The 18280-nt window shown below is 37.6% G+C and overlaps 1 protein-coding gene and 1 pseudogene across 1 annotated transcript; one reads left to right on the plus strand and one right to left on the minus strand.

Annotated features, from left to right (window-relative positions):
• Nucleotides 1–1936: 1936 nt before the first annotated feature.
• On the minus strand, nt 1937–3212 carry LOC126001370 (nucleosome assembly protein 1-like 1; annotated as a pseudogene).
• Nucleotides 3213–4047: 835 nt separating this feature from the next.
• On the plus strand, nt 4048–4983 carry LOC126001403 (olfactory receptor 4S2-like). The gene has a single exon (XM_049768663.1). The coding sequence runs from the start codon at nt 4048–4050 to the stop codon at nt 4981–4983; it is 936 nt and encodes a 311-aa protein (XP_049624620.1).
• The last annotated feature ends 13297 nt before the right edge of the window (nt 4984–18280 follow it).

Raw genomic sequence — 18280 nt, forward strand, 5'->3', positions numbered from 1 at the left:
TCTGACACATTTATGGTCTTTCAATCACTTCCAGGAGTTATTCCTAGCACAGAACAAGATTTATAGGCTTAAAAAGTACATATTGTAATAATACCCAGAGACAATAGAGATGAGGGCTGGAAGGATTGGTCCATGGTATGAAGCTTACCACAGTGGTGAGTTTAGTTAGAAAAATAATTAACAACTATCATGACAATGGTAGTGAGTGAGAGAAATAGAATGCCTGTCTTGAATACAGGCAGGGGGTGATAGAGGAGGGAGATGGGGAACAGCAGTGGTGAGAATGTTGCATTGGTAAAGAGGTGTGTTCTTTTTATGACTGAAACCCAACTACAAACATTTTTTAATTAGGGTGCTTAAATAAATATATTTAAGAAACCTATAGATATGACTTAGAAACAAAAACAAAGAAAGTAAAATAAAGAAATGGGCTTTCTCAGAGAACTTTATGAAACTTTGATCCAGGTATTTATTTTATTTGGAATAATTCAGGTGATTCTCAGAATTAAATAAAGAAGCAAGCTTATATTTTCATAAATTATGGATGAATTTATTATTATTATTGATTTATCATACTTTATCACCTATCTATTGATATCATACTATCTCTGATAGTGTGGATTTTCAGGAGTTTAGCTGAACATCTCTATCTCTACAGCAACCTTATTTTTTTAACTCTATTGTTTCCATTATCAGTATGTATATTTTTGGGGCAGCATTCTGTATAGACCAAATGATGGAAAAAGTTTAAAGAACCAGTAAAAATAATTAGTGCTATAAAAGTTCTGATTTAAAAGATTACATATGTACTCACTATGTTGATCTGTTGCTTCTCCTGCTTTTCCCTTTTCTCTGGTCCTCTCTCTGACTGACCCATCGCCTTGATCCTAAACTCAGATTTCTTTCTCTCCCTCTTCCAGTCTAGGGGTTGACTGTAAGGTCCCTGGCCTCCCTGCCTTGCCTGTTCCCTATTAAACCCTGTCTCCAGAAAACCCCTTTTTTGTCAGGGTCATGCCTTTTAATCTCTGGCACTTTCCAGCAAGTGGCCGTAACCACCTATCTTTTCTGCTTACCTTTGGTTATAGGCTAGAGATCTTCACTTATAATTCTCCAAATTACTCAAGATCAACTGCAATCCCCCAACTTCACTGGCAAAAAACTCTTTATGATTTTAGCAGCAATTATTTGTAAATCTTATATATTAAATATATATTATATCTGAAATATGCATGAATTCTGATCCAATTATAGCAAATACTTTAGCATTCCCAGTCAGTGTTACATATCTTTTTAATCCTATAAGCTAATCTTGAAAAAGCTTTCTTATATTGCCCACTTTTCTGTACCCACACCTTAGATTTTTAAAAATAATTAATTTAACTTTTTTTATTAAAATGATTTTTTTCTGAAGATTCATTTCCTTGTGATAACCAAAATCATACTGAGTTAGATCTTTTACAGTTTTCTACAACACAAACATTAATATTCTAACTCACTGAAAGTGGTCTTACTGGAAACTCTTAATCATAAATATGTCTGGCAAAGGTTCCCTACCTGCCATGATGAAGTTTTAGTAAGTCCTACATTTCTATAACAAATTAATAGAAGGCACAGCTAATGCAAGCAAACTCAAAATCCATTCAACTACTCCAGCTGAATAAAATATTTTGGTCCTTCTGGGAAAAAATTGGAAACTCAAAAAATGTTATGTTTGGAAATCTGAGAGATCGTCCTCATTTTTATAACTGTTATGTAACAGTTATAGGTTGAAAATCCTCCAGAAGACCCAAACTAGGTAGCACTGAATGAATATGCATGAGAATGTGCCTGCAGCATATTAGCAGAGAAATCAAAGTTAAAATGTTAAGTAGAACAGACTGGTCTTTAAAATAGTATTTTCTCTCCTTAAAAAAATGACCAAGTCTTTTAAGAAAATACAAAAACATAAGGGTGCAAGTAAATAATAGTTGTATTTAGGCTATTCCAGTATAGGTTCTCCTCAAGGTCACACACGTGCTTCATTGCTGCTTGTATTCTGCTGGGTTTTGATTTTTCTTTGAGTCATAGTCTGGATCATTTTCCTCATCTCCTTCCTCTTCCCCTTCCTCATCTGCTTCTTTGCCTTCTTTACCATCACCATCATCATCATCATCATCATCATCATCATCATCATCATCAATAGTTTCTCCAGTAAAGTATAACACTGATCTTGGAATTATCAGCTCACCTAAAAGTGACCAATTTCAAAGTCTACAGCTAGGATAGCTTTAGCAGCATCATCCAGATCTCAACTCTCAGGAACTTAGGGGAGCAAAAACTTAAAGAAAGAGTCTTTGGAAACTGTCTTGGTCACAGTACGAACTGTCCTGTGCCCCTTGTGTTTCTGCTTCTTTTTCAATTGTTTTCAAAGTAACATTCTTTCCTTTTTTCCAATCTATACTACACCCCGCACAACCCATAATTTCTGGCCTATCAAAAGAAAAATGATCAGACATCTGGTTCTGACTTCATCTGTTATGTCTTTGTCAGTACTTCATTTGTGAAATAGTCATGGGTTCAAAGTGAAATTCTAAGACAAAACTCATAGGCTGGGAAGCATTTGAGAACTTCACTTTAATATCTTTCAAATACTTCAGAATAGGTTCATCATGTTCCTGAACCATATTACTGAGCAAGTCAACATTCCTAAAAAACAGTTAACCAAAATTCAGGAATTCCCTTAGGGTCTTCTTTTTCTTTGTCTTTTTTTCTCATCTTCAGTTGTGACCTTGTCTCTCATCTCCTCTGCAATTTCATCCTCCTCATTTGGTTTCCATTCACATTCTTCTTCTGTAGGCTCATAAACAGCATAAATGATCTCAAATTGCTTATTACTAGAGGCTGATAGAGAACAGCAAACTTTCTTTCAAGGTCATGAACATCCTCATAGAATTTGGCTTTTATCTGTGCACTTTTAACTTGAAGGTTTTCGAGAGCATTCACACATCTTTTAATTACCCGAAGCAAGATTTCAATACATCCTGTTGGTGTTTATACCAGATCATCAAGTCTTTCTGGAAGGGCTGCAAGAATCTGAGGATTTTGCATCATTTGAACTGATGCTGATGCTCTTTGATTTTTGTTTCTTTACCAATTTCTTCTTCTACTACTTCTTCAACATAATCCAAATCTTGATCAAGTTCAGTTTGTTCTTTGTTGCCAATATCTGCCATGTTGTAAAAATTCTAAGTACAGGGAGCTTGGCTGGTGCAAGCAGGGAGCACCGAGCCGTGAGTACCAAAAAATGAATTTTTGATGAGACAAGAGAAAAATGGGAAAGAACAAGGAGGAATGGTTAGGAAAATATTTTATTTTATTATTTTTTACTTGAATCAGCATGATATACAGAGTTAAAAAGTGGTTGATATTTGAGTTTTAGTTATACAACGTTTCAACACCCATCCTTCATCAGTGTACATTTCATACCACCAGTATCCCAGTTTCCATCCCTCTCACTACCACCACCAACCTGCCTCTCTCTCTCTGTCTTTTCTCCTCTCTCTCTGTCTCTCCTTTCTCCTTTCTCCTCTTTCTCTCTCTCTCTTTGGGGGGGGCACACTTGGTGATACTCAGGGGTTACTCCTGGCTATGCACACAGAAATTGCTCCTGGCTTGGGGTTCCATATGGGATGCCAAGGATCAAACCGAGGTCAGTCCTGGGTCATCTGCTTGCAAGGCAAACCGCCCTACTGCTGTGCTATTGCCCTGGCCCCCTCTCTTTTATGACAAATTATTTAAAACAAAATAGCACATTCTGTATAATTTTGGTTGGGAGTAAGAAATTATATATAAGTAGTGTGTAACATAAAATGTGTGTCTACAATGTAAGCAAGAAAATGACCTATTAGTGATATTAAAAAATAACTTTCTTTACTATATTTATATTTGTCATTAAAAATATTTTCACAAGATGTTTTTCATTTAATTTTTCATGCTTACAATGGTCTATAATATTGACTTATTTTTTCAGAGAACCAGAGCTACTAAACCAGTCCTACCTGAGTTCCCATGGAAGTAGTCAACAATGTCACGGAATTTATATTCCTAGGACTTTCTCAAGATCCTGGAATGCAACTGATGTTCTTTGCCATATTTCTTCTTATCTATATGGTGATCATGGTGGGAAATCTGCTTATTTTGATTACAGTTGTTTCTGATCATCGACTCCACACACCCATGTATTTCTTCCTTAGTAACCTGTCTTTTGTGGATATTGCTTACTCTTCAGCCACAGCACCCAAGATGATTGCTGACTTTGTTTCTGAGAAAAAAACTATTTCCTATTGGGGTTGTGTTGTTCAAATGTTTACTTTTCACTTTTTTGGTTGTGCTGAGATTTTTGTTTTAACAGTCATGGCTTTTGACCGTTATGCTGCCATCTGTCAACCTCTTCGTTATACCACCATCATGAGTGCCAATACTTGCATTGTTCTGGCATCAATATCCTGGTTAGGAGCCTTAGGGCACTCTTTTGTTCAAACCCTTCTGACCTTTCAGTTGCCCTTCTGCAATGCACAGGTCATCGACCATTACTTTTGTGATGTCCACCCAGTCTTAAAACTTGCTTGTGCTGATACAACCCTGGTCAATATGCTGGTGATTGCTAATAGTGGTCTCATTTCCCTGGGATGTTTTCTCATTCTTTTGACCTCTTACACTCTCATTCTATTCAGTCTTCGGAATAGGTCTGCAGAGAGTCGCCGCAAAGCTCTTTCTACCTGTGGATCTCACTTCACTGTAGTAACTATATTCTTTGTCCCATGTATCTTCATTTACCTCCGCCCATCTACAACTTTTCCTCTGGACAAGGCTGTGTCTATATTCTATACTACCATCACTCCCATGCTCAACCCACTCATCTATACTTTGAGGAATGAGGATGTCAAGAATGCCATGAAACGACTATGGAATCGCAAAGTGTCGAAGGGAAAGCAGAAGGGATAGATGATTAGAGTGATCAAATAAGAGGATTAGGTGACAATTTTATTGTTCCAAAGCATTCATACTTTCAAGGATTCTCTTTAAAATTCAACAACTTTCTACGTTTTATTTAGTAGGGAATAACTTGAGGCAATACCATTCTCCTATGTTTAGATGAATTAAACATAAACATTTGCAAACTAGCAAGGTTTATCCTTTTATTTTTTCCACAGTGGGTACATGAATATCTATTTTTAGTATCACATTTAAGTCATACACTTTTTAATATTTTGATTTTGGGTCACACCGGGCAGCGCTCAGGGGTTACTCCAGGATCTATGCTCAGAAATTTATCTTGGCAGGCTTGGGGGACCATATGGGATGCCAGGATTGGAACCATCGTCCTTCTCCATGCAAGGCAAATGCCTTACCTCCATGCTATCTCTCCAGCCCCAAGTCATACTCTTAAACTATAATGGGATAATAAGCATAAAATATCTTAGAGAAACTCAAATAGTTTCTCCTAAGAAAATAAATTTACCTTCCAGAAGTACTGTCTTTTCCCCCTTTCGTTTTTCCTCTCTCCCTCTCTTTTATCCTTGCTCTCTCCTTCCCTCCCTCCCTCTCTTTCCTTCTCCCTCCCTCCCTTCTTTCCTTTCTTCATCCCTACCTACTCCCTCCCTTCCTTCCTTCCTTCCTTCCTTCCTTCCTTCCTTCCTTCCTTCCTTCCTTCCTTCCTTCCTTCCTTCCTTCCTTCCTTCCTTCCTTCCTTCCTTCCTTCCTTCCTTCCTTCCTTCCTTCCTTCCTTCCTTCCTTCCTCCCTCTCTTCCTTTCTTTCTTCTTCTCTTTCTCCTTTCTTCCCTCCCTACTACCTTCCTCCCTCCCTCTTTCCCTCCTCTCCTTCCCTTCTTCTCTCCTTCCCTCCCTCCTTCCATCCTTCCCTCCCTAACTTCCTTCCTTTGTCCCTCCCTCCCTTTCATCCTCCCTTCCTCCCTCTTTTCTCCCTCCCTCCCTCTCCCTTCCTTCCTTCCTTCCTTCCTTCCTTCCTTCCTTCCTTCCTCCCTCCCTTCCTTCCTTCCTTCTTCCCTCTCTCCCTCCCTTCCTCCCTTCCTTCCCTCCATCCCTTCCTTCCTTCAATCCTCCTTCCTTCATTCTGTCCTTCCTCCTAATATTTTTTGTCACAATATAGAATAAGGAAAGTAGATTCATGAAATAATTTTAACAGTTTAGAAAATGCAGGAAATAGACAAGAAATGTATACCATATACAATGAAATAGCTAACTAAGGCCAATAAATTGTCCAAAGAATGAATAAAAGGCAAAATCTTTTGCATATTTTATTTTGGTATGGATCAATTTGGACAAATCCTATTGAGAATTGAATACATTTTATAACCCCAATATTATATTATTTTAGTGAAAGTAAAAGCAAGTTTTTAATAAACAAAATAATTACAGCAACTAAAGTTAATTGACCTTCAACTTTTGACATACCAACAAATGATATTTCCATTACAAATGTTTTAAATCATATTAAACTTTTTATTTTACTAATTATTATTATTTAAGTTTTTGACCACATTCAGTTGTGCTCCCAGACTACTGTCAGCTCTGAGCTCAGAGGTCATTTCTAATGTCCCTCAGGGGACTATGCAATATTGGTAATGAACTGGGCCTCCAATTCACAAAACATATATTCAGTCCATTAATCTATCTCAGTTCAAAAAATAGATAAAATAGGTTAAGTGGGTTTTGTTGTTGTTGTTGTTGTATTCTTTGTAGAGTCAGAGAATTGGAGATTCAGTTATTCTTAACAGAATTCTGAGGAACTTTATAAAGTTTGTTTCATAACATATCTTTCAATCAGTTCGCACTGTTTTTGTTCACTAATATTGCATATACCTTAAACTGGACTGTGTATTTTTTATAACATGGTACTAGATACTTATTTTGATTTTTGTTTTCTAATGTACTCATTAAGGATAGAAAGAATGTATTTTTCCTCCTATTTGGCATAGAGATTGATACATCATAAATAACTTGTGACAGATTCTGTTAAAAGACACTTTTATTTTCCATTACTTAGAGTATCACTACTAAAACAATTACATATACCACTAGCTTCTTTGCAGTTGAGAATAAGATGTTGCCATTAATTGTCAAGTGAGGTCTTTGAAAATTCATTTATATGTTTTATCTCCAATACAGACCTTCTGCATTTAATCACTATTACCATCTTGCTGCTTTTTCTTATAGTTCTCACGCTACCTTTCTTCTGCAAAAATATATTCTAGGGGCCAGAGCAATAGCACAGTGGGCAGGGCATTTTCCTTGCATCCTGCCAACCCTGGTTTAATCCCTGCCATCCTAAATGGTTCCCTGACACTGCCAGGAGTAATTTCTGCAAACAGAGCCAGGAGTAATCCTTGAGGGCCATCAGGTGTGGCCCAACCCCCCGAATATTCTATAGTTTTGTATAGTCCTAACTAAGAAATGTTTAAATAAAAATAAATTATCCTATAATTTTTGTACATGTCGATATAAAATTAAAATGACAGACTGCATTCATATTATTTTTGCTCATAGTTTTATAAATAATAACAGCAAGTACAATAAAGGAAGAGAAATTTTAGACTTATAAAACAAAACAAATTGATGATGCTCACAATAAAATATACTTCACAAACAGAATTTTTTTGTGTCAAACAAATAACAGAAAAATATTTTACATCCCACCTTTGGAATTTACAAGTGGTCTTATTAAATGTTTGCCATAATATTGATTAGGTATCTAACTTTATTATATGGATTCCAAGTTTTCAGTTGAAATTTTTAATTCTTATTTTATTAATATAATTATCATTAAAAAAGAAAAAAGTGAATCTATAGGATTTCCAAGAAGTTTTTTCTTGTGTAATCAGAGGTAACTAAGGGAAAGATGCACTTAATATTCATGAATATATTCACATTGAAAAAATTTTAAAATTGCTTCCTGATCCCCTGCATGAGGCTGCTAAGAAAAACCCCAATAACTTAATCCCATCAAGGTTCACTGGCCTGGTAGATAGTCCCTGCTCACAGTGGTAACAAACTCCTCTGGGGTGTCGCTTTGTTGCCTTGTGCATCTCCTAGCCCATGAACCCCACCATAACAGGCAGTAAAAGCCACACTACAAGCGTGTCAATGGGGAAAACAACGCAGGACAACAACATTCATAGAGAATGAAAATGACAGCTCTGATGACGCAAATAGTACCAACTATATAGTTATCCTCTCAGATAAAGAGTTTAGAGTAGTAAGATGGAGGATGCTCATAGAACTCAAAGAAAACATAGATCAAACTGAACAGAACACAAAAATAGAAATTAGAAAACTTCAAAATGAAATAACAGGACTGAAAAACTCAGTAGAAGAAATTAAAAACTCAATAGAAAGCCTCTCCAACAGAGGACAGAATCAATGAGCTGGAAAATGAGATGCAGAGCAATTCCATACAGCAGAAGAGACTGGAAAAGAACCTTAAAGCAAACGATCAAACAATGGAAAAAATACTCAAAGAATGTGACCCTATATTTATTGCAGCACTATTCACAATAGCCAGACTCTGGAATCAACCGAGATGCCCTTCAACAGATGAATGGCTAAAGAAACCTGGTACATATACACAGTGGAATATTATGCAGCTGTCAGGAGAGATGAAGTTCTGAAAATTTCCTGTACATGGATGTACATGGAATCTATCATGCTGAGTGAAATAATTCAGAGGGAGAGAGATATAGTCTCACTCATCTATGGGTTTTAAGAAAAATGAAAGACTTTTTGCAACAATCCTCAGGGACAGAGAGGAGGGCTGAAATTTCCAGCTCACTTCATGAAGCTCACCACAAAGAGTGGTGAGTGCAGTTAGAGAAATAACTACACTGAGAACTATCACAACCATGTGAATGAATGAGGGAAATGGACATCCTATCTAGAGTTCAGGTGGGGTGGGCGGGGTGGAGGGAGATTTGGGACTTTGGTGGTGGGGAATATTGCACTGGTGAATGGGGTGTTCTTTTCATGACTAAAACCTAATCACAATTATGTTTGTAATTAAGGTGCTAAATAAAGTTATAAAAAAATGTGAACCTAGAATGGACCGTGGTTTGATCCCCCGGCATCCCATGTGGTTCCCTCAAGCCAGGAGCAATTTCTGAACACATAGCCAAGAGTAACCCCTGAGCGTCAGTCACCCCATGTGGCTCAAAAAAAAAAAAAAAAAGAAAAGAAACAGTTTTAATTCTGAAGGCAAATAAAGCAAAAGTAGATAGGTATAGAAAACCCCTCAGAAGAGATTTAAGTTAGCCATTTGAGAGCTGACAATACTTCAAAGGAAAGGCCATTTGCCAGGGGCTAAAGGGAATAAATACCTAAACTTTCTATTCTTGAAATATCTTCAGGATAATTAGAGAGTCTGGGCTAGCGAATGAAAGATTTTCAAGTAATTTTCCAGAAGAAATATGGAATAACTGGCTTAGTATAAAGAAATAATGTATACGTTTTCATTACTTGGCATCATATAGAAAATATAATAATGGTTTATTATTTATAATCATCTTAATGAGGTAAATTTTATCTACATTATGTAGTTTTAGATGTACAATATTATAATTTGACAATATAATATTATGTATACTTTACTTTATGATCACCACCAAAAGTTTGACTTCCATCTATCACCATACAATTGACAATCTCTGTAAATTTTTACCTGTTTTATTGTATCTAAGAATTTTTGTCTGTTTATTTGCTTTGTTTAAATGTCTTCCAAATATTATTGAAATCATGTAACATTTGTTTTTGCTCTGACATTTTATTTATAACAATTCTTTTAAATCCAATTGTATGTTTGCATATAGTTGCAACATTTCATCTTTTTTAATACCAGTTACTATATGGCTGTATAGGTAAATTAAGTCTTTTTTAAGTAATATATCTACATTTTAATTAAGTTTTTGGATGCATATTAAAATAATTGCAAAAAGAAAATTTTAGAAGAGTTATATTTGAGAGATCATTCAAACAAACATTAAAAAGAAATATAAAAATATAATGTAGACTTTAGGTGTAAGTTGGGTTTTGAAGTGACAGCAGAAGCAGAGGTGCAGCATAAAGCTCATCATCTAAGCAGTTCCCCTCTCACCCTGGCAATAACTGTAATTGGTAAAAAAAATTTTGGTATAGTTATGTCCAGTGCCACCTTTTCTATTGAAATACACAAAATAATTATTAACAGACCTCTAGGGATATATTGACAGCAGCAAACTCGGACCTCCATCTAACACCATGCACAAAGGTCAAATCCAAATGATTAAAGACCTTGACATTAAACCCAGAACCAAAGGTATATAGAAGAACACATAGGTAAAACACTTCATGGCATTGAGAATAAAGGCATCCTCAAGTAAGAAATACCATTGTTCAAAAAAGTGGAAGCAGAGATAAACCATGGGACATTAAACTGAGAAGCTTCTGCACCTCAAAGGAAATAGTGACTAAGACACAAAGGCCACCCACAGAATGGGAAAAAAATTTCACCTATTACCCATCAGATAAAAGGACTAATATCTAAGATATACATGGTACTGACAGAACTTATCAAGAAAAACTATGTAACCCCATCAAAAATGGGGAGAAGAAATGAACAAAAACTTCCACAAAGAAGAAATACAGATGACCAAAAGACACATGAAAAAATGTTCCACATAACTAATTAGGGAGATGTGAATCAAAACAGCAATAAGGACCACCACAAGCCACAGAAACTGGCATACATGACAATGAACAAAAATAATCGGTGTTAGAGGGGCTGTAGTGAGAAAGGAACTCTCATTCACTGCTGGGGGGAATGTCTTCTAGTCCAGCCTTTACAGAAAGCAATATAGAAATTCCTCAAAAAAACTAGAAATTAAATTCTCATATGATCCAATAATACCACCCCTAGGGATATACCCTAGGAACAGAAAACAACAACAACAACAACAACACAAAATTTTCCTCTGCACTTCTATGTTTTTTGCAGCTCTATTTATAGTAGCCAGAATCTGGAAACAACTCAGATGCCTCACAAAAGATGAATGGCTAAAGAAACTGTGGTACACATACACAATGGAATTCTATGCAGCAGTCAGGAAAAATGAAGTAACTATATTTTTGTATACATGAATGGACATGGAAACTATTATGCTGAGTGAAATAAGTCAGAGGCAAGGAGATAGACATAGAATATTCTCACTGATTTGTGATGAGATCTAAGAAAACCAAGAAATAATATGAATAATTACCAGAGACAATAGATACAAAGTTCAGGAGGTCCAGATCAGGAAAGCTTGCCAAAAAGCAGAGATAAACAGATGGGGATTATATTAAGTTGAGAAGCTTCTTCATATCAAGGAATAGTGTTTAGAATACAAGAGCCACCCACTGAATGGGAGAAATTATTCATCCACTACCCATCAGATAAGGTGTTAATATCCAAAATAGACAAGGCACTGACAGAACTTTAAAAGAAAAAAAAAATCTAATATCAACAAATGGGGAGAAGAAATGAACAGACACTTTGTCAAAGGAGAAATACAAATGGCCAAAAGACACATGATAAAATGCTCCATATCACTAATCATCAAGGAAATTCAAATCAAAACAACTATGAGGTACCATCTCATGGCACAGAGATTGGCGCACATCACAAAGAATGAGAACAAGCAGTGCTGGTGGAAATATGTCAAGTCCAGCCTTTATGGAAAACAATATGGATATTCCTCAAAAAACTGGAAATTGAGCTCCCCTATGATCCAGCTATTCCACTCCTAGGGATATGCCCTAGGAATACAAAAACACAATATAAAAATGCTTTCTGCACACATATAGTTATTGCAGCACTATTTATAATAGGCAGAATATGAAAACAACTAAGATGCTCTTCAACAGATGAATGGCTAAAGAAACTGTGGTATATATACACAATGGAATATTATGCAGCGTCAGAAGAGATGAAGTCATAAAATTTCCCCATATATGGATTTACATGGAATCTATTATGCTGAGTAAAATAAGTCAGAGGGAGAAAGATAGACACAGAATAGTCTCACTCATCTCTGGGTTTTCAAATAAAATGTAACGGCATTATTGTAATAATTCCAGAGACAATAAAGTGAAGGGCCAGAAGGACTGGCCCACAATATGAAGCTCACCACAAAGAGTGGTTAATGCTGTTAGGAAAATAACTACACTAACAACTAGCATGATAATGTTAATGAATGAGAGAAGTAGAATGCCTGTTTTTAATACAGGCAGGGGTATAGGAGGAGGGAGATCAGGGGTACAGAAGGTAGGAATGTTGCACTGGTGAAGGGGAGTATTCTGTTTGTGACTGAAATCCAGTTACAATTATGCTTGTAATTATGATGCTTAAATAAAGATTTTATAATTAAAAACAAAAGAAAGCTCGCCACAAAGAGTGGTGAGTGTAGCCAGAGTAGAGAAGGGTCTAGTAGGGCAATGATAGTTGGAACTGATTGCTCTGGACCAGAATTGATCCCTGAAAGTGGAGAAACTAATATGAAAGGCACCCCTCCTTTAACAGTAGTGCAAATCATAGTGTCAAAAAGGAAGAAGAAGAGAGAGAGAGAAGCAATTTGCTTGCCTTAGAGCAAGGCAGCTGTGGGGGTTGGGGGTGGGAGGGAAACAGGAAAGATCAATGATAGTGACTGGAAGGATTCACTGGTGAAGGATGATGTACATTGTATTACTGAAATTGAAAAATGAACAATTTTGTATCTACAGTGCTTAAATAAAGCAATTTAAAGAATTAAAAAAAATATAACGTATTGTAGATCTTAATTTTGTTGTCATTGACTTTGGATTTGGTGTTTAGGCCTGATGATTATTTATTTTCACTCAATGTTCATGTAACTATTTGCTCCTAGTACCATCCACTTCCCCTCCACAATTTATGAGGCAGAACAAGATGATTCAAGTTCTGTGCGGGGAGTGGGGGGAAGTATAGGATGCATGTTGGGAACAGGAGTGGAGGGAGGAAAACATTGGTGGTGGGAATAGCCTTAATTCACTGCCACTATTTATGTACCTTAAATATAACTGTGAAAACTTGTAATTCACATTGGTCACAATAAAAATTATTAAAAAATTAAAAATTAAAAAATATTAAAAGAAGAGAGGAGAAAAAAACAAGAAAATTTGATTTGTCAGGTATAATAAATGGCCCGTGTACTGTATTTCATATCATGCATATTTATCACAATAAAGATTTAGAAAATAACTTGAAACATGACACACTCCCTCTATCAACTGCATTAAAATGTTGTACCAAAGATAAATTTAAGATAAATACACAGATAAATAATGTGTTTCTTTAAGATAATAGTAACGATATCTAGGTCTGGAGTATGTCCAGAGGTTAAGACACTTACCTTGCATGTAACTAACCCTGTTTCTCTCCCTGGCACTGCATATGTTTTCCTGAACACTTCCAGATCCCAGAATAGAGACAGAAGTAAGCCCCAACGATTTATGTTCACCTAAAATTGTTGCAGGTAGCTCCTTAAAGTCAAGAGCAAAGGAATGCTCCCATTTCCCTGCTCCACCCATCTCAGCCATCTGCACCAGAAAAATGCCTGATATGAGTCAGGTACAACCACCACCTACAAGGCTGCCAACCTTCAGGATGCAGCCATAAAGTTGCACCTGAAGAAGCCCTCTTGTTCTGCACTGGGCAGATCAACTACAATAGTTCTCAGTAAGCTGTAGAGTGGAGTGAGGAATTGATATATGCAGGAAAGGAAAGTCAGTTCTAGTCCAAGTATTCCCAGTCTGTTCCCTTCCTTGCAGGAAAAGTATTTGAGGAGGATGTAAGGTAGTTTTTATTGAGTGAAATTTGCACAAGGGGAGAGAAAGGGAGTAATATGTATTCAAGAGAGAACACAGACTTCTCCAGTGTGGAAAATGCAGGAGAGAAACTCATTTAAGGGAGAACTGGGATTGAAAGGGCAAGTAAAAACACATAGAGAGGTGCATGTTTAAGAGATCACAGGTTGAGAGAACAAGTCTTTCAGGGAGAGGCTATACACAATCCCTCTAAATGTTATCCTGAGGTTGTCATTATATAAGAGTTGATTGGAGGTAAAGGGCTTGGAAAGGAGTGACATGGAGAGATAATAGAGGGTTTAAGATGCTTGTATTGCATATGACCAACCCAAATTCAATTCCTGGCTCCCCATATAGTCCCCTGACCATTACCAGGAGTACTCCGTGAGCACAGAGCCAGGAATAAGCCTTGAGCACAGTTTGGTATAGCAACGAAACAAAACAAAACAAAACACAAGAGTTAATCAGAGAGTTGTAGAAAAGCTTTGTGCTAATAATGGTTATTTCATAATCTCATCCCTGCATAATCGCTTAGAGACCTTTAGATTTTCCCAAAGCTTCTCCTTTTCTGAGGGTTCCACTTTTCTCTGGGTGGGGCCTTGAATTTCTGCATCTGGATGGTGACTTTTTCTCATCCCCAAAGAGCTCAAGTTTTGTATTTTTTTTTCTTTTTTTCCCTGACTACACCTAGAGGCACTGAGGGTTACTTCTGGATTTGCACTCAAAAATTGCTTCTGGTAGGCTTCGGAGACCATATGGGATGCCAGGAATCAAACCTGGGTCTGCTGAATGCAAGGCAAATAATGCCCTACCTGGTATGCTATTGCTCCAGGACTTAAGTTTTGTATTTCAAAGGAAAGTAGTATTCATACCTTCGAGTTAATTTAGTGCTAAAGTATCTCTTAAGTTTTATTGTTTCTCAATCTCTTTACCAGCCTCCTTCACCTCACTTATCTGCCTGCAACAAAATGTCTGCTGTTTCTTAATCCTGATAAATAATTTTGTGTGATTATGTTTTCCTTTCTAAAGTTTTTCTTGTAGGCTGGATTTACTCTAAACTTATTTTTTTAATAATGTGTTTCTTTAAGATAATGAAACAATTGGCCCCAAATGCAGTCATTTATGCCAAGATCAACTGAGATTTAGTATTTAACCTAATTGTAGTTCCAGTCTTCCCAAAAGTGGATTTTTAGATTTATCAATCTGAAATTTCCTGGTCAGCACAAGTGAGTTTTTTTTTTTTTTTTGCATGATAAAACCTTCCTTCATTACCCTTAGGGGAAACAACTAACCTGAAATTACTTTTTGTTCTTTGTTAATTACATATTCCTACCTTCTTTCTAACTATGAAAGCCTTACCTTTTAGTAAAACTAAAATATATTTACTAGATAGTGTGAAGTGGCTGGTCGCTCTGCAGAACAGAGGACACAGAGTGAAGAGGACAGAGATAAACTAATAATAAATTAACTTAATAAATAAATACAATAAATGTAGTTTATTACGACTAAACAGTGCTGCTGAGGGCCAGAAGTCAAAGGGAATTGGAGGACCAAAGGGAATAGGAGGGCCTGAGAGATGGCATAGCGGGTAGGACATTTGCTTAGCACTCAGTTTACCCAAGATTAATGCCCAGCATCTCATATAGTCCCTTGAGCCTGCCAGGAGTAATTTCTGAGTCCAAAGCCAGGAGTAAACCTTGAAGTCCCCCAGGTATGGCCCCAAATAAAACAAACCAAACAAAAAGGGGACTTGGAGGCCCGAGTATTTTTCTGCCTGAGTATTCAAGGCACATACCCATATTTCTTCAAGGCACATTCAGGTAAAGCAGATGGTAGCTTAAGCAATGCATCTTGTTTAAGAGCACTGTTTGCTAGTTATCGTCCAGTTCCTGCTCTCCCAGAAAAGGAGACAGGAGTGGGGATTAGGGGGATAGAAGGAGTTTCCTAATCTCATTCCAGACAATGGATCAACCTGGTCTCCATTTTGATTTCCTAGGTTCAGGCCCAAACTGTATAATGGCACTTTTCTGGTTTATAGATAGGATGTTGGACAATTAGTCAATCATTTAAGGACAAATAGAACATGACAATTTAATTAATTTGCTGAATTTATGATAATAGTTTCTGTGGGATCCTGGGTTCAGAACAAGGAGGGATGCCATTTTGTAAAGACCACATGTTAGACTTCTTTTTGGTTCTAAACAAGTAGGGATACCATTTTGTAAAAAACACATTTTAGGCTTTCTCAAGCCTGTTTCCATTAACACCACCCCAAAGCTACCTGGTCATACCAGTTAACTTATCTGAAAAGAACATGACACTAATGAGCTGTAAAAAGGTACCCTAGACAAAAGCCAATCATTTCAAAGATCATCAGAAGTAATAATATCCCTAGATTTCTTCCTTTCATATTCTGATTTGTGACCTTGGGTAAGGTCATCTCCTCTGGGACATGGTCCTGATCCATCATTATGGGACTTGTGGCTGACAGAATAAAGTTTTGCTTTGATTTGCTCCTATTGTTTAGTCTTTTTCTTCAACTTTGGACTCTAACATTTCTTTACTTTTATTTTGTAGTTTTATATACTTTTAAATTGTTTTGAATATTTTAGATTTTAATGTATCTTTGTAATGTTGGTGAAGGCCCCCAGGTAACTTACCAGAAGTGAGAGGAGAGAGGAGACGATCCACAGAGGAAATATGTCACTTTCTCTGTATCTATTTGTGCCACCATGAGACATGATTGAGGAGATCTAGGACTATAAGCCTTGCCAGGGAAAACAAAGCAAAGTCAGTCCTAGACCCTGCCTAAACTATTTAGGTTAATCCCCTTACCTCATAGAAAGCAATTTCAAGAGGAGACTGGAAGGAAGTTATAATAGGCTTTATTTAAAGGCACTGAGTAAGGGGAGGGAGCAGATAAGAAAAAAGATAGTAATGCACTTAAGGGAGAATACAGGCTTCCCTAAAGTCCCAGAAAGTCCCAGTACACATCCCAGAGTTAAATTATGAAAGAATATAGCACAAGAGGGGAGATGCGGGCAACATGGGCATGGATGGTGACACACAATATGCTCACGTCCCCCTTGCTCTGAAAGGAATGAAAAACATATTTTCCCCTACATTCCTGATGGGAGTTGTCTGTCTCTTTCTCATGCAATGCAATGTTCCCCCCCTCACCCTCCCCTCTGTGTTAACTATCTGCTTGTCTCTTATCTACTGAGCTACAGGTGCTGATCCATTTGCTGGCTCCCCATGGTTTTACAGACCCTGCATTAATCGTCCTGAAGACATCTTGGAGACTTAATGTCTGAGTCCCGCTCACTTGGAGACTTGAAGTCTGGATCCCTACTCACACCTACCCCCAAAACCTCCGGATTCCCCCATATCAAAGCCCATTCCTGTTTCCGCTGTAAAAATAACTCAGCCCACCTGAAAACTGTATAAAAACCCCCTGATTTCAGACCTTGGGGTTCGCAACCTCTGCTCTGCTCTGAGCACGTTTTGAACCTCTGATGGATCAGATTAAAATTGGAACTTGCCTGCAATTTGCTGAGCACGTGCCTTTTTCACTATTCTGTGCTGGGCAACTGGGGGGGTCGGGTCGTCCGGACTTTTCATTATTGGCGAGCCAGCCAGGAGACCCTTACACACCTCGCCCGAGCTGGACGAGTGAACAAGGTCTGCTTGGTAAGTTCCCTGGGATCCCTTCTCCCTCCTCCTCCCCTTAGCTCACTCTCTAGTTCCCCGTGTGCTTTGCTCTGGGTTTATCTGTGGGAAGCGCCATTTTGCATTGCTATTGTAAACAGACCTGGTAATTCGACTAAGGAGGCTTAGTCGTGGAAGTGTGGCTTTGGAATCCCAGATTGAGATTCCCACTTGACGCGTATACCGAGTGGCAAGAGTTGACGAACTCCAACACAAAGTCACATCCCTGGACGCGCGCACCAGGGGGCCTAGGAGGCGATTTAAAGCAACGGGGGAGACGTTCCCTGGTTGCAGGTCTGTCTGTGTAGGTTTGCTTTCCGCCGCTATCATTGGATTTAAAACTGTTGTTGGAATATTGGCTTGCGATTTGAGTTGAATATCTGGCAATTCTGATATTGTCATTGTGTCTCTCTATTGTGAGACCCTTGGGTGCTCGTCCATTGACTGTTACGCCGAAAAACTTTCTGTTTAAGATCTCTCTCTTCTTTATCTAAACTAACACTACTGAGTCCGACCGCAAAAGTCCCCCGGAGCCAGGTACCCCGTCTTCTCCATAAAAGACGTGGTCCGATAGATAAATCCTGGTGAAGAATAAGGGGTCTCAGACAAATCTCTCCAGATAGATTTGCCCTCCAGCAAGACAAAACTGAGCACCGGTTAGGAACACATTGGTTTAAGCAATACACTA

The sequence above is a fragment of the Suncus etruscus genome, chromosome 2 (assembly GCF_024139225.1).
Source record: "Suncus etruscus isolate mSunEtr1 chromosome 2, mSunEtr1.pri.cur, whole genome shotgun sequence".
Taxonomy (NCBI): domain Eukaryota; kingdom Metazoa; phylum Chordata; class Mammalia; order Eulipotyphla; family Soricidae; genus Suncus; species Suncus etruscus.

Coding starts and splice junctions, on each gene's coding strand:
- LOC126001403 (XM_049768663.1), top strand. CDS start 4,048: ATGGAAGTAGTCAACAATGTCACGGAATTTATATTCCTAGGACTTTCT.